The sequence below is a fragment of the Suillus plorans genome (genome assembly GCF_016647745.1).
Source record: "Suillus plorans strain S12 chromosome Unknown HD556scaffold_75, whole genome shotgun sequence".
Classification (NCBI taxonomy): Eukaryota; Fungi; Basidiomycota; class Agaricomycetes; order Boletales; family Suillaceae; genus Suillus; species Suillus plorans.
Window position 1 is genome coordinate 25,060 of NW_024537459.1, and position 14,157 is coordinate 39,216.

Genomic DNA, 14,157 nt, shown 5'->3' on the forward strand with positions numbered 1-14,157 from the left:
CTGATTGCTGGTGGGCCAACCTTGGACATGAGGTGAAAGCGCCAGGGCCGTGTGCAGGGTCGTTTCCGTTCCGCATGTGATCCAGTTGTTGGACATTTCCGCTATGTCATATGCTCTGTGAACACATGGCAATCCGATACCTGCTTGACGACATGCATGTTCATACCTTCCAGGTCATTGTTGTGCTTCTCCTTTTAACCTGATTAACTTTTTAGAGTTCCGAGTAGTTTCCATAGAAAGCTGGGAGATCTCAAGCACCGTGTGATTTCTTGCTTGCTGTGTGCGATGATAGTGCGACAATATTAATGTGCTGCACATGCAGAGCTCGGAGGTGCGCGGCACTGCAACATAGATAATAATAAAAAAGGGGATCATTTATTTATAGAATACCGTAATCGGAGACTGAAATTGTGAAATTGTTATGGCAGATTAGTTTGACAATGTTCTGTTCGTTCGTTGTCGTTATGGATGAGGGTGAGCGAGAGCACGTACACAACTGGTTGCTCGCTGAAGACAACGCGCGCATCGCTATACTCACTGTCTCTTCTCTCGCTCTCGCCGTTGCATCCATCCTCCTCTGGCGGGCAAAGCACGTGGAGAACAATCCCGGGAACGACCACGGACCTAACTCCCAACAGGCCCGTTCTGCTCAATCCATCATCACCGCCGCTCTCTCTACTTTTCATATCGCCAGTAACACTCCTGGTGAGTGTGACATGACCGGACCAGAACACCCAAACACTACATCATCTACATCTACCGACATGGAGCAGAAAGCTTCTCGGTCCAAGGAGCGACGCAGAAGGGGAAAAGTTCCGCTTAAGGAACTTCTCAAGAACGGGAAGAAGGCAAAGTCTACACCCAAGACCTTGCAACCTAAAACACCCGTTCATCAAGATAACAGCGGTAGCGATTCTCCGGTGTTCGAGTCAGAGTTCAAGTCGACCACAAGTAACGATAATATCGCGCCCGTCGCGCCATCCACTTATTGTTTGCTTTCACCTACTCAGGACTCTCCTAAAGAGAGTCTTGTATCACATCTGAGCGTAGAGCCACCGCCAGCGGTTGAACCACACGAGGACCGCCTGCTACCTGCTTGCATGTCAGCATCCAGTTCTGAGCCAGCATCAGTTTCGCGTCATGTCACGTCCAATGATCTCACCATGCGTACTTCACGCTCTGAACACACGCACCTTCATGGCACCGCTGACAACATCCAACCTGCTGGCAGCCCCTGTCACGACGATTCCCCCTCCTCCATGCTAGAATCGTCTTCCTCACCCACCTCTGCAGAAGAACACGACAGCCATGAAATTACATCCTCATTCACTTCTTACCCTCAATCTCGTTCTATGCCACTCTGTGTATCTATATCTACCCACACGTTGGATTTGGACGGACAATCACAGGCATACAGGGCAGGTGCTCACACCAAGCCTCCACGATTAATGCTCAAGCACCGTGGAGCTGACAAGTCAAATGGTAGTTGTGTGATTGCAGCCTCTATCTCGCACAATACCCCCTTGGCATCGTCATCTGCCTCTCACTCCTCCTCTCCCGCACGAATTATGTTATCCACCTCTGCATGCGCACCCAGTTCCCCATTACACCCGAATCTAGGATCGAGTATTGAACCGAAGCCATCTCCCTCCGGCTCTTCCCCTCAACTTGTTCCTTCACCAACACTCCCACATGTCACATTTCCTACTTTGAACCCTCTCCAGGCGTCTCCTAATGATCACACACATACCCATTCGAGCATAGTTGAAAGTCCTATTATGAATGGACAGACAGTCGCGGGTCTGCCAATACCAACTGCCTCGCGAGGCTCGACGCCTCCACCAGGAGTATCTGTTCACACTGTCCATATAGGCTCGCCTACTGGCCCATTACGTGCTCAAACCCAGCTCGCGTCCATGCGTGGTGCACTCGAGGCTGCGAGACTACGAGAAGAGAAAGCTCGTACGGAGGCTGAACGTGTGGGGAAGGAAAATGAAGAGCTAAAGTGGCGATGGAATGAAGATACGATGGCTTGGAGGAGGAGGGAAGGTGAAGTGAGTATCTACTCTTCACCGAGCCTCCATTGTGCGGCGGTATTCGTTATCATCGTTTCACTGACCATATTCTTCAGTTACAAGCTCAAGTCCATCACCTTATGCAGCAGCTTCAGGCAGCATACTCTATCCTTACGACTTTACAATCTCAAGCTCAAGCTCAATCTCCTTCATCATCTTACTCCTCTCCCACATCACCATCCCCACGCCTGCAACCCCACAGCCCCAATATCTCTCACAGTGGCCTTCCCTCAAATTTCAGCCACAATCCACCTGCACACGTTCAAGCACTCCTTGCATCATCCTACCACCCATACCCTGGCTTTCCAGGTACCTATGGAGGTGCAGGGATGACGCCTTTATTCTCCGGTCTGAGAATGACCATGAATCCGGGAAGCAGCGTGAGGAACGGTGGTGGTAAAGGCCAATATACCCCTGACACGACTTCCTCGGCGGGGTCATCGCCATCGCGTGGAAGGCGACGACGACGCAATTCGGCATCTTCATCTGCTCAAGAGAATAATAGTGAAGATGTGAGCATCAGCGAAGCTGAGGGAGACCAAGAGGATATGTGGCAGAATAGTATATTGGCCGATGCGATTCTAAAGCGCCCTGAAAGCCTGCGTGTGCCTAGTCGAGGGAGTCTTCGATCTGATGGACGCATGAGCGCTATAGGGAGCGGGCCGAGTGGGAAAGAGGACGCAGGACGTGTGCCTAGCAGGATGAGCGAGAGATCAGATGCCTCTGCGAGCGGAGGCAGTTACGGGGTGCTGAGTATGTCGAGTTTGTCATCGGGTAGGAGCGAAGACGAGACGAGTGGCGTCATCGCAGAGGGCGATCCTACTCTGGCAGAAGTGACTGGAAGTACTAACGCTGGCAGCGAGGGAACGTCAGATCCTGACGTACCTACGCAAAATGGCTCGTCCTGGGACCCATCAACGTTAACTCCCGCTCCTGCCAAGGGCCAACGACAACCGGAGGTCGGATTTTGACTTATAACGTATTGTATCCCCCCTCTGCACCCCCACGTTTTCTTCCACCACTTTCGTTACTTTTATACGATACGATCGATCCATAGGGACTTGGAATTTGGATGTCGAGTCTGTATAATAAGGTATATCTTCAGATTATTGTCTTAATACACGTTGCGTGGTTCAGCCGTCGGTTGCGTTGACGCTCGAGGGCCATGGTATATAATATTTTTTTTGAGTACTGACGGCGTAATTAGCTCAAACTAGTTGGTACATAGAACAGAACAGACGACCTAGTTGCCCCAAGTCTCATACATAGATATAGCCTACCTAAGGACGTGCATGGTTTGGAGCACCTAATAACTCGAATTGATTATGGGCTTTATTGCTAGGCCGGAGTCGAAGCACCAACTACAGACTGTTCTGACCTCTGCTTCAAGTCGGGGTAGAAGAAGAGGTCGGAGCAGCATTAATTGAAGTCATGGTGAGAATACTTGCAGAATATTTGCGCGATGACTGGTGGAGAGTGTGAGAGCGACGGGGAAAAGGAGATGAGCGTAGAGAAGAAAGAGAGAATGCAGCGTCGATTCTCAGTCCTTTTGACCGGGATTAACTCGGATGTGTGCTTCAATAGAATAGAAGCCCACATGTAGAGAATCTTCATATGACCGCTTACAGAGGCCATGTTTCACGCGTCCGCATCAACGTTCGCAAGTTCGCGACCCGCTCGAAACGGTCACTTGTTCTGTTTATGCAGTGCCGCGCGTTATTTCTGTACAGTACCTGTTGCGATGGGTAAGAATACTTCAAGAACTCGTACTAATGTCATTCGGTGAGTTGATATATCCACTTCACATCACTAGCCAGGTGGCAGTAGTCACACGAGCATTGATAAAATAGATACCATCCTTACATATGTTAGATATTAACGACGAAAGAAACATGACGTGCATGATAGTCGGTGTCAGCTAGATAGGTAATTATTTCTGGGCCATCCGACCTGCGGTGCACAACTGGTCCGCAAAATTAGGTAACTGTTTCCTGGGCAGACGGTCATCCCACTCGCGGTGCACAGCTGGTAGGCAAATTTTGAGTCCAGGAATGTGATGCGGGGGCGGAAGGCCCTTGTTTAACCACGTCTGGGTGGGCGCAGGCGCTTCAGGGATCCAAGGGGCCTATATTATCTATCCGTTAGACATACTGAATATGCTTGCTTACACGAGGGGACATACCATGTAGTTTCCAGCATCCAATTTATCAAAATCGATGTTGTCGAGCCATGGGTGGTCGAGAACGGATCCCTTAATACCCAGACGATCCTCCGCCGTCGTGGTTAAAAGTCCTGCGACAATGGACTTGAGGGATGCGCTCACGCGGAGGCCCTTGGGCCACTTGTACTTCCCCGAGGAGACCCTCTTATATATTTTATTTTCGTCCGTACCGAAGAATGGCTGGAAGTAATATAAGAAAGGTCTCATGGGGCAGGAATCACTGGTACTGACCGTTCTCTTCGTGAGCATTTCGTACAACGTCACACCTGCCGCCCACCAGTCGACACTGAATCCTGTCATGTGTTGGTAACATAAGGTCTCAGGAGCCATGTAAAGTGGTGTCCCGATCATTAGCCAATCTGTGATTGGTCCGTTGTCAATCTTATCTAAACGGGCGTATCCAAAGTCTGCGATGGCCAAGTACCCATCCGGTCTAACGAGAATATTTGCTGGTTTGAAATCTCGATGAATAATTCCCTCGCCATGGAGGAAATAAAGCCCAGACACGAGATTGGCAAAGTAGAACCGGGCAGTGGCAGCATCAAAAGGGCCGCGCGTTTGGATGACGTCGTAGAAACACCCGCTCGGTATAAACTCGAGCATAAGGTAAAGGTTCAATTCATCTTTGAAGACGCCTATGACACCATTCACCCAGGGACTCCAGGGCAATGCCGACAGGTGCATCCTCTCTGCATGAGTATCCGCAGGGTATTTCTGGTTGAAAGGTTATAATTGCAAATATGATGTAGCGGTATACATACCTGATGTGTGATTTTCGTCCTTTCTTTAGAAAGGACCTTAACTGCAAACAATGATCCTGGCTGTGCCAGTTTCCCTAGATTGGGTTGGTCACGCACTCGTACGAGCAGCACATGACCATAAGCTCCATCGCCTACATCGAGTGAGTTAAGTTTAGCTCCCGATTCTGAAATAGCCATGTCATACCTAATGTGCGAATACATTCAAAACCGTCCAAGGGAAGTGCGGGTGGGCGAGGGTCTACTACATCGGGTGGTAAGAGGCCACCAGTATAACCAGGTAACCCGTGGACGGTGATGCATGGCTATAAACAAACAGTCAGTGAAGATGCTATGAATCAGAAGAGCACCAGGGTGCACATACCGGTTTAGGATCATAATGCGAAGCACGTCGAGTCTTGGATGCTTTGAGAACATGCTTGCGAGCGTGGATACCTTTGGAGGGGGCGGCATTTGCTTTTGGGGATCGAGAGGGATGTTTTGTAGCCCGCGAACTTTCAGACGGCTTGGTTGATGAGGGAGTTGGGTATCGCATTCTGATTCTGATGGTAATAGATATTTCGTGAAGCTTGCGAGCGACAAGATCGTTGAACTGGGATGAAACACTCAAGGTTGTAAAACCCAGACTTCAGACATGGCCAATAAATATTGTAATGGGGGCAACGGTAATTCCACACCATCGTCTATTGTTCCACAAAAAGGTGTGGTAGCAGGTCAAAGCTTCGAATTTCGAAAGCGGAGTGTTTAACCCAGCGCGCTTGTTTGGCGCTTGTTGTGCGTGTTGCGGACCTGCCGGTCAGTCCTCTACCAACACATGCGTACTAGCTTGTGGTATGCAACACGTTTTATCAATTATCGGTCGCAAAGCACACCTAAATTTGCCCAATCTCTGCAATGACTCCAACGTTGATTACTGAAACAAAACCTGAGGATTGGACATATATCTCCGAGGGAGGGGCGACTATCGTATTCTCGTATCGAGGACCTCACAATGTCCAATTCTCTGATCGCGTTCTACGTCTGCGTAAAGTCGCTCAAGGGTCATCAGACAACACGCTGCTCAATACCAACAGTGAACAGCCAGATGATCCCATGATCGCCTTTCAAGAGAACATCATCTCAAAACTCATTCCTTCTGAGTTTCTGCCGAGTCTTGTGATGGTGGTGCTCGACGAAGATTGGCTCAGGTCACTTGTTATCCTACGCGACGGCGATCGTCCAGCAGAGAGAAGGCAGACGGATCAGATTGATGTTCGCAGGACCAAGGGTGTATTAGCTACGGATCTCATTGGGAGTATGCCCATCGCGATGGAAATCAAGGTGGTCGCTAGTTTATTGGGAGAGTATCTGCGTCTGATTAATTATTTAGCCGAAATGGGGATTTTTACCTACAGAATACCATCTCTCGCCTGAGACTGTCGCTCTGAAGACAGGAACGTGCAGATTCTGTATGCATACGAGCTTCAGAATGGAACAAGGGGCTGTCGGTACGACCTATTGCCCCTTGGACCTTTTCTCTTCCGATGAGACGCGTGTTAGAAAAGCCTTAGGTGCTTTGTGGGCTGGGTGGTATGAGAGCAATGGGTCTCTCAATAACCTACGGTTCTTCGTCCAGGGCAGAATGACAAAACCAGATGATGTACGTCTTTAGTGCATCACGTTCTCAGATTTCTGATACATTGGGATAGGACCACTCGGTACAATTGTTGGCACACTTCTTCACGGCGGACGGATCGACTGACGTCCAGAACCTTCGGCAATCGTTCACATCCGTTCTTGCGCAGGCACTTCTTGACAGTCCCGTTCTTTCCCTCCTATCAACTTTACAACGAACACTGGATGTACTCGATGTAGAGGGCTTATCTAAGTTATACACACAAACATTACCAGATCTCCCATATAACGGTCTCGGGTCTTTGGTTCCCGATCCTTCCATGGAGGAATGGAAGGACTTCGTCAAAATCTACCACTCTGATTATCATTCCTGGAATCACACAGTTCCAAGTCCTCGACACCTCCGGCATTATCTCATGGCATACCTTCTTTCAGCGACGTTTAAGGATTGCTCCATTATCATCTGGCCCAAATCTACGCAGGTAGGCTCGTTTGATGTCACAATCATCGACATGGATATCAAGAGCATGGATCGCTTGGGGAAATGGGAAAGGTTAGACAGGAAAATCGTGGAGCATTACAAGAGTTCGGGCAGCCAGCGGCGTTGCATCGACAGTCAACGCGTTACTCAATTAGGATGTACACCTATGTGTTACTGCTCTCTCGCATCGAATGTTGCTTACAGATATATTTGAAGGACTGTAACCGAAGTGGCGTTATCAGACTGATTTCTGAGTACCTCTGGAGTATCTCTGGGATGAGTGATTTGTGTTTGGCATTTTTCTTTTCGTGACTGTAACTGATATTCATAGACCATACTGGCCGTGATGTATATCGACTCGAGTCCAGCTCGTACATGTCGATCAATGGCTATCAGGCTCAGACTCGACCAACAATCTGCTAGTTTTTCCAGTACCACTAAAGGTAAATGTTATGCTGTAGAGACTGTTGACAAGTCTTCTGCAGAGCTTGTTGGAGTCGTCGGAGAGCCGTTGGACCGGGGGTCCCAAGGGCAAGAGTCACGCACCAGGCCTCAGTCGGCCCTTTCCCGACGACAAGTCTGGGCTCTGTTTGCAAGAAATATCTTGAAAAATCCTGTGGGAAACATTATGTCAGCTTGTGTTCATGTCATCTGTCTGTGTCATCTTCACCGTACGTGGCGTGGTCATATCTTTCTGTCATCTGCCAGTGAAACCTTCACCCCTCGGTGCTCTATATGTCTCATCACCCCCATGTAAGTCATTCACCTTCCTGTTGATCACCCATTCACTTTCTGTTCTCTAGGACATTATTGAACAAGGAGCCTTCGCGCGTCTCTCATGTGGTGGACCAGGACATTTGTCCCCCTGCCACTGTTCATGATATTTGTGAATATTACGATGCACTTTATTATCCCCAATATCATCACACGATTTCTGCTACTGCTCAGACCTTCTGTGCCTGGCTGCTGAAGTCTCATGTCCCATCACCACTCCTGCTTGGTGTGTAGAAACCTGTTCACAGGATGCATATCGTTTGACAGCGTTCACATTGTTGTCACGTCCTCTGATGTATATCTCTTGCTGTCGCTTGGTGTTTTCGAGAGTGCAGGTTATCACCACTGTTCTGTCATGCGTCAACTCTCCCATAGTTCTCACCAAACTCTTTCTTTTGCTTGCCCGTTGGTACAGTATCCCCCCTGGCTTTGTTCTTCCTCACTTGGATGCTGTACTTCCTCTACTTTATCTGAGAGTATCTGACATGTTCCAGGTTTGTGTGTTGTCTGTTGCACCAAGCCCAACTTTGTCCCCACCATTTCCCACCATTTCCTCGAACTGTGTGCGACTCTCCTCATGAAGTCTGTGCCCGAAGTATTGAGTGAATTTGCACCAGTGAACCTTCTGGTTGAATGTGATCATCATTTTCTCCTGCTGCTCTCTGCTTTCTTTGAAAATGTTTATGGGCAAGCTTTCGTGACTGTTATTATTCGGAGGACATGGCATTTCAAGAGCAGGCAGGCTCACTCTAGCAAATACGTTGAACAGCCTTGAATTTAAAACAATGTCCACTAACTCATGTCAGATCTGACAGTGTTTGAGAGTCGAACCAAAGCTTAAGTTGAACCAAAACGGTGTTGGGCGTTGTCGGGAATTGGCGCATATGCGGTGTAGCACTTGAGCTTGCGCTAGGCTCATATTCAGTTATTTCATGATCCACGTCAAATGCCCATCACATGATAATCACTTCCCATTCAATCCTACACTTTGACTAGCGGACCCGACATTTCAGCCACAGCGGACCTGATATTTTCCTGCGCACTTGTCCTCTCCATGTCCCGTCCCATCTTGCTAGCCCCACTAGGTGCATAGTTGATTATTTCACACATTGCAGCAGGCACTATTACATGTTTTCCCATAAGTCCACAGCACCTCATGTTTATTTACATGTACTTCGGACCTGAAATATTCCGCAGCTACTTTTGCCTACAGGTTCTGCATTTCTACGTACTTACATATATATTGGACTGACCTTGAGCATTATTGATTATCCAATTAGTAGGGAGCCATTTCCTGATGCTTTGTGGTCAAACCCGATATTTCGTAGTTCTTAGTTGACATTGAGAATATTACTGCTCTTTCTATCCGAAATACCCATCATTTTCGATATCTCCGCATACCGCTCGCTTTCCCGACATTCGCTATCATTATTCCCTGTAATCTGCTGAACCCGCACCCGAAACCCGCTAGTCTGCTAACCTGAAAACATTGGAGCCAACGCTCTGGCATCAGACTCGTGATTATACCTTTGGACTTTGTTTCCCGCTGTCTTCTTAGATAGATGATCTATAGATAAACACCTATAAAACCAAATATCTCCACGGTCAGCGATTCAGACAAATACCAATGACTGATAACGTGGTCGTTCGTGGGTGGCTTGCCTTGCTCCTAAGATACAGTCAGTAGAATATGGCTCGCACAAAAAGTCAGTAGTCAGTGATCAGCAGTCAATAGTCAATCCAACAATATGGATATGAAACACAGCGATGAGAGAAAAACACAGAACTCGGTCAGTCAGCGATCGACAACAACAACAACAACAACAACAATCACAACAACACAGACAACAACAAAACAAATCAGGAAACACAGTCACTCTAACAATATAGAGATGACACAAAACAAACAGACACTCTTCCTAACACTTCACACAGCAACAAGGATTTGTACACAAACTTAGTGCAGCAAGTTGTGCAGAGTTACAATGAGAGTCCCCCTCAATACAAAAACAGGTGAAACTACCGTCAGGCCTAGTCAAGCCTTTGTAGCACTCTTAGCCTAATATTGAACCTGCTGCCAAGGAACTCACAATGAGTATTAAACAGACTCAGGAACGGGCGACCTTGGACTTCAATACCAAGTCCCCTTTTCAATAGCTAAAGTCTAACTCGCAAATGACTACCCTCGATCGGTATAACACACAGATGTAAGAGGTCAGGTATCACTGTCAACACCTAAAGTCTCCCCACTAGACTATCAGAGTCGTCCGTGGACAAAAGAGACAACACCAAACTTCTGGGTAAGAATGAGACTGAAACTTTGGTACTTGAGAGAAAGTTGATAGGTTGAGTCAATCAACAAAACGAGACCGCTACAACAAAGAAAACACGAACACGAACACGATCACGGAGACTGTTAGCAACAACGATCACAAAGCAAACAGACAGCGATCAGAGAGATGGTCAGTACAGTCAGTCACCAACACACCACACACTTGAGACAGAGAGAGAGAAACAGAAACAGAGAAACAGAGAAACAAAGAAACAGAGAGAAACAGAGAACACGAGCTTCAGTCACGAATCTCAGACACGATCTCAGAGAGAGAAAAAAAAGAAAAACAATCACAGAGAGATTCACAGACAGAGACACAGACAATGACACAAAAAGAAACAGAGAAATTCAGACAGACAATCAGGAGAAAACAGAAAAAGAAAGATTAGTCTTGCTAGTTGTCAGACACAGCGAGCTCAAGGTATGTGCTAGATGTTCAACACAATGAGCTCAGAAGTATTGTGCTGGTTGTTGAGCATGTGAGCTCCAACCTTGAACTGCACTTGCTGGTTGCCGATTCACACTTCACTCACAATTTTATTCTGAGAGGTAAAAACAGTGGGGAACTGCTTGTTTTATTGGGCAAAAAGCTGGTCCTTATATAGACAAATTTGGTGGCTATACTACTAGTTTCTCATACTTAAAGTTGTAACTTTAGTTCGATAGCACCAAGTCACACGGTATCTTTGAGTCAAAAGTAAATATTCATAACTCTAGTTAGTATAATGATGAGTCAGCAAGAGCTGCGTATGGATCATGTGTCAGGTGACCCTTGATGACTCAGCTAGACAAGAGTGAGAAATGATTACATATTGTGTACATATGTTTATAAAATCTGTGGCTGATGAATTGACTGGTAGCATAATGACATAGGACGCGTGTTTAGCGATTTGTAAGCTTTCCCACAGGGTAACCTTACACAAACATATTTTTCACAGTCACCTGATATGTGTGAGAATCTGCCTGAGTCACCCTCATGGCTGACTAAGCAAAACTCATCGCAGGAATAAATGTACAAAAATATTCAATCCGCCCGCGTACAAACTCATAAAAGTGAAAAAAAGCGAAAAATATTCCCTTAGCCTCAGTCTGACTTCAGGTCACAGGGAAAATGATTTCATAGTAATTCTAGGGCATAGGGGCTCATAGGAGAGTATCGGTCATCCATGCACCGAACCAGTTTGGTGCAGGTCACCGCGCTTCGGACTATCTTCCTTTTAGTATAACTGATTATTCTAATACCTTATAGCGAACCCCTCAGGTCGAACGCACTTGTCTTGCAAGTATAGCAGACTAGGCTGCACAAGACCACAACATTTTATATTGCTGGTTACTTACTTCATGTAGTGTCCAGCAATTGTTGTATCATTACAGTGGTGTTATGATTCCATAGCTTAGTCAGCATGTAGACTAGGTCTCTAGCATGTTGTCGCATAGCTTCACATCATTCCAGCTTGGTTGCTCAGTCTCTGGGCTGCGAGCCCCTCGGCCTGCTCCATCGTGGTGAACAGAATGAGCTTCGACTTGCCCTAGCATTGCGCTTTGCTTGTCATGTTGCGCTTTCCAGCTCGTTTTTTCTTGGGTTCCATGTGATGAAAAGAACAGTCCAACCATTTCTGGAACTAGTGGACTTTCAACTTGAGTTATCTTGCGCTCATCAATAGTTATGTCTCCTGTTTTCGACCTTGTTTATTCTACCATCGCAGTCTTGTAACCAGCAATCTATCTTGTTCCCTTCTATGGGATCATCATCAAAGCTATGCTGACATTAGGTCGAAAACAATCTTAAAGCCAGAAACTATTTTATTTGTCAACCCCTATCATGTCATCTACCACCAACTCACTTGACACTGACCAGAATATGGCCTCTCCTAACAATGGAGATGCACTGGCCTTGTTCCAACTCCTTGCACAGCTCATACAAGGACAGCAAGATGTTGGACAAGCAGTGACTCAAATTTTAAATCAGCCAGCACTAGCACCATGGACACAACCCACAGCACCTCCCAAGGCATCAGTTACAGAGCCTGACATCTATGATGGAAAATACAACACCTTCAATCCTGTTATGAGCCAGCTCTATCTATTGTTCTCTGCCAAACCAGCCGTCTATGTTGATGACCAGATGAAGATTATTACGGCCTTATCTTTTATGAAGAAAGGCTTTGCAGGAACTTAGGCGACCAATGTTACAAAGCAGTTGAGAGAGGGAACTGTTACATTCACAAGCTGGACAGCATTCAAGAGGAAGTTGAAAGAAGTGTTTGATGATCCAAATAAGAAGTGAGCTGCTCAAGTGAAGTTACATGCATTGAAGAAAAATACTAAACAATCTGCCAATGAATATTTCACAGAATTCGACCAACTTGCAACTCTTACAGGATTCAATGATGAAGCCCTGCTTGATGTTATACAACAGAACCTCGATAGACCAACCTTCAACACAATCATAGCAGCACCACAGGTTGATCAAACTCTGACGGCCTGGAGAGATTATGCCAAGAGGTATGATAGGAATAAGAGGGTGAATGAAAGGAATGAGGGAGAAGTCCAAAGTGGAAGAAAGCTTAGAGAAGGATGAGCAGGGCCAGGATAGATGAGACCTGGCAATATGATGGGAGGATGAGTTTATCTGAATATGGGAACCACTGGAATGACTGGCATAAGCACAAACACTGGGGGTCAAGCGGGTACAGGGAACACCACAGGGCGCAAACACACCTTTCCTGGATAAGGGGAACCTATGGATCTTGATCAGCAACATGGATAAGCTAGCCAACTCAAATGCTATAACTGTGGAGAGCCAGGGCATCTTGTTCGTGGTTGCCCTAAGCTGCAAGGCTGAAATACTATGAGGGCAGTCTTTGAAAGGTTATCAGAAGAGCAGAAGGAAGAAGTAGCAGAGATTTTAACTTACGAGAGAAACCTAAGGAGCAGCATGAGGATTTTTGAAGACATTAGAAGAAAAGGGTGCTAACTCACTAGTGGATTGTACGATAAGTGCTAAGTCAGTCAATGAAACATATGGTTTGGACTCCCAAGCACACAGCTCTATAGATCAATTGAAAAGCAAGTTGCAGAAGAAAAAATAAATGGAGAAAGAAGCAGAAACAGAAACCTAAAAAAGACGAAGTGAGTAAAAGATGGTTGGAAGATGAGGAAAAAAAGAAGAAAGGTTCTCTACTCTGGATCATCGAGATGCTTTGTTCAGATGATGAAAAGGCATTAAAGATACTGTGTCATTGTGTCATATCCTGTATTCCGGACTTACATCCGACAATATTCCCACGCTGTAGAAACAACAATACCGAGAGGAACTATACGAAGATGGCTCCAAACTGATATATTTGTGTTGTGGTCTTTGCACTGCCTAGTCTGCTATACTTGCCTGACAAGTGCGTTCGACCCAGGGGTCTGCGGTCTGGGAATAGTCTTGGGGGTAAGTGAGTGATGTGAGATCAATAGTCCGAGCGCGGGAAACAATGTCCAAAGGTATAATTACGATGTCCAATGCAAAAGCGTCGGGTCCGATGTTTTTGGGGTATCGGGGTATCGGGTTCGGGTTCGGGGTGTCGGAAACTAATAGTAACGCTATAGCGAGCGTCGGAAGAGCGAGCGGTGTGCGCAATAATAACAATGACTGATACGGATAATGAAAGAGCGATGATATTCGCAATATCAACTAAGAACTACGAAATGTCGGGTTTGACCACTAAGCGTCGGGGAACTGCTCCCCTCTACTTGGATAATGAATAATGCTCGAGGTCAGTCCAATATATATGTAAGTACGTAGAAATGCGGAACCCATAGGCGAAGATAGCGGCCGATGATTTCGGATCCGAAGTACATGTAAATAAACATGAGGCGCTGCGGACTATGGGAAAACATGTAATAGCGCTTGC

At 46.6% G+C, this 14,157-nt stretch overlaps 4 protein-coding genes across 4 annotated transcripts; 3 read left to right on the plus strand and 1 right to left on the minus strand.

Moving 5' to 3' along the window:
* The first annotated feature begins 208 nt into the window (after positions 1 to 208).
* HD556DRAFT_935585 (uncharacterized protein) lies at positions 209 to 3,368 on the plus strand. Its single transcript, XM_041312072.1, has 3 exons — positions 209 to 331; positions 386 to 2,054; positions 2,132 to 3,368. The coding sequence occupies exons 2-3, from the start codon at positions 441 to 443 to the stop codon at positions 3,044 to 3,046; spliced, it is 2,529 nt and encodes an 842-aa protein (XP_041155044.1). The 5' UTR covers positions 209 to 331; positions 386 to 440; the 3' UTR covers positions 3,047 to 3,368.
* Positions 3,369 to 3,887: 519 nt separating this feature from the next.
* On the minus strand, positions 3,888 to 5,786 carry HD556DRAFT_1407447 (kinase-like domain-containing protein). Its single transcript, XM_041304047.1, has 6 exons — positions 5,419 to 5,786; positions 5,242 to 5,359; positions 5,058 to 5,188; positions 4,528 to 5,010; positions 4,258 to 4,476; positions 3,888 to 4,200 (listed from the first exon to the last, which is right to left on the minus strand). Exons 1-6 carry the CDS (start codon positions 5,587 to 5,589, stop codon positions 4,006 to 4,008), a joined length of 1,317 nt encoding a protein of 438 aa, XP_041155045.1. The 5' UTR covers positions 5,590 to 5,786; the 3' UTR covers positions 3,888 to 4,005.
* A 54-nt stretch (positions 5,787 to 5,840) lies between these two features.
* On the plus strand, positions 5,841 to 7,718 carry HD556DRAFT_1407448 (inositol-pentakisphosphate 2-kinase). Its single transcript, XM_041304048.1, has 3 exons — positions 5,841 to 6,374; positions 6,424 to 6,693; positions 6,743 to 7,718. The coding sequence occupies exons 1-3, from the start codon at positions 5,949 to 5,951 to the stop codon at positions 7,361 to 7,363; spliced, it is 1,317 nt and encodes a 438-aa protein (XP_041155046.1). The 5' UTR covers positions 5,841 to 5,948; the 3' UTR covers positions 7,364 to 7,718.
* A 4,359-nt stretch (positions 7,719 to 12,077) lies between these two features.
* Positions 12,078 to 12,434, plus strand: HD556DRAFT_1448410 (uncharacterized protein; the record flags this gene model as incomplete). The annotated part of the gene is made up of 1 exon (XM_041307422.1): positions 12,078 to 12,434. The coding sequence occupies one exon, from the start codon at positions 12,078 to 12,080 to the stop codon at positions 12,432 to 12,434; it is 357 nt and encodes a 118-aa protein (XP_041155047.1).
* Between the last annotated feature and the right edge of the window lie 1,723 nt (positions 12,435 to 14,157).

What these genes read in the sequence shown, in the direction of transcription:
- HD556DRAFT_935585 (XM_041312072.1), top strand. Translation starts at nt 441, where the DNA reads ATGTTCTGTTCGTTCGTTGTCGTTATGGATGAGGGTGAGCGAGAGCAC. An exon ending in GGAGGAGGAGGGAAGGTGAA is followed by an intron (nt 2,055 to 2,131) that starts GTGAGTATCTAC and finishes CATATTCTTCAG; the next exon opens with TTACAAGCTCAAGTCCATCA.
- HD556DRAFT_1407447 (XM_041304047.1), bottom strand. Translation starts at nt 5,589, where the DNA reads ATGCGATACCCAACTCCCTCATCAACCAAGCCGTCTGAAAGTTCGCGG. An exon ending in AAATGCTCACGAAGAGAACG is followed by an intron (nt 4,477 to 4,527) that starts GTCAGTACCAGT and finishes TATTACTTCCAG; the next exon opens with CCATTCTTCGGTACGGACGA. An exon ending in TGGATGCTGGAAACTACATG is followed by an intron (nt 4,201 to 4,257) that starts GTATGTCCCCTC and finishes TAGATAATATAG; the next exon opens with GCCCCTTGGATCCCTGAAGC.
- HD556DRAFT_1407448 (XM_041304048.1), top strand. Translation starts at nt 5,949, where the DNA reads ATGACTCCAACGTTGATTACTGAAACAAAACCTGAGGATTGGACATAT. An exon ending in CCATCGCGATGGAAATCAAG is followed by an intron (nt 6,375 to 6,423) that starts GTGGTCGCTAGT and finishes TTAATTATTTAG; the next exon opens with CCGAAATGGGGATTTTTACC. An exon ending in GAATGACAAAACCAGATGAT is followed by an intron (nt 6,694 to 6,742) that starts GTACGTCTTTAG and finishes ACATTGGGATAG; the next exon opens with GACCACTCGGTACAATTGTT.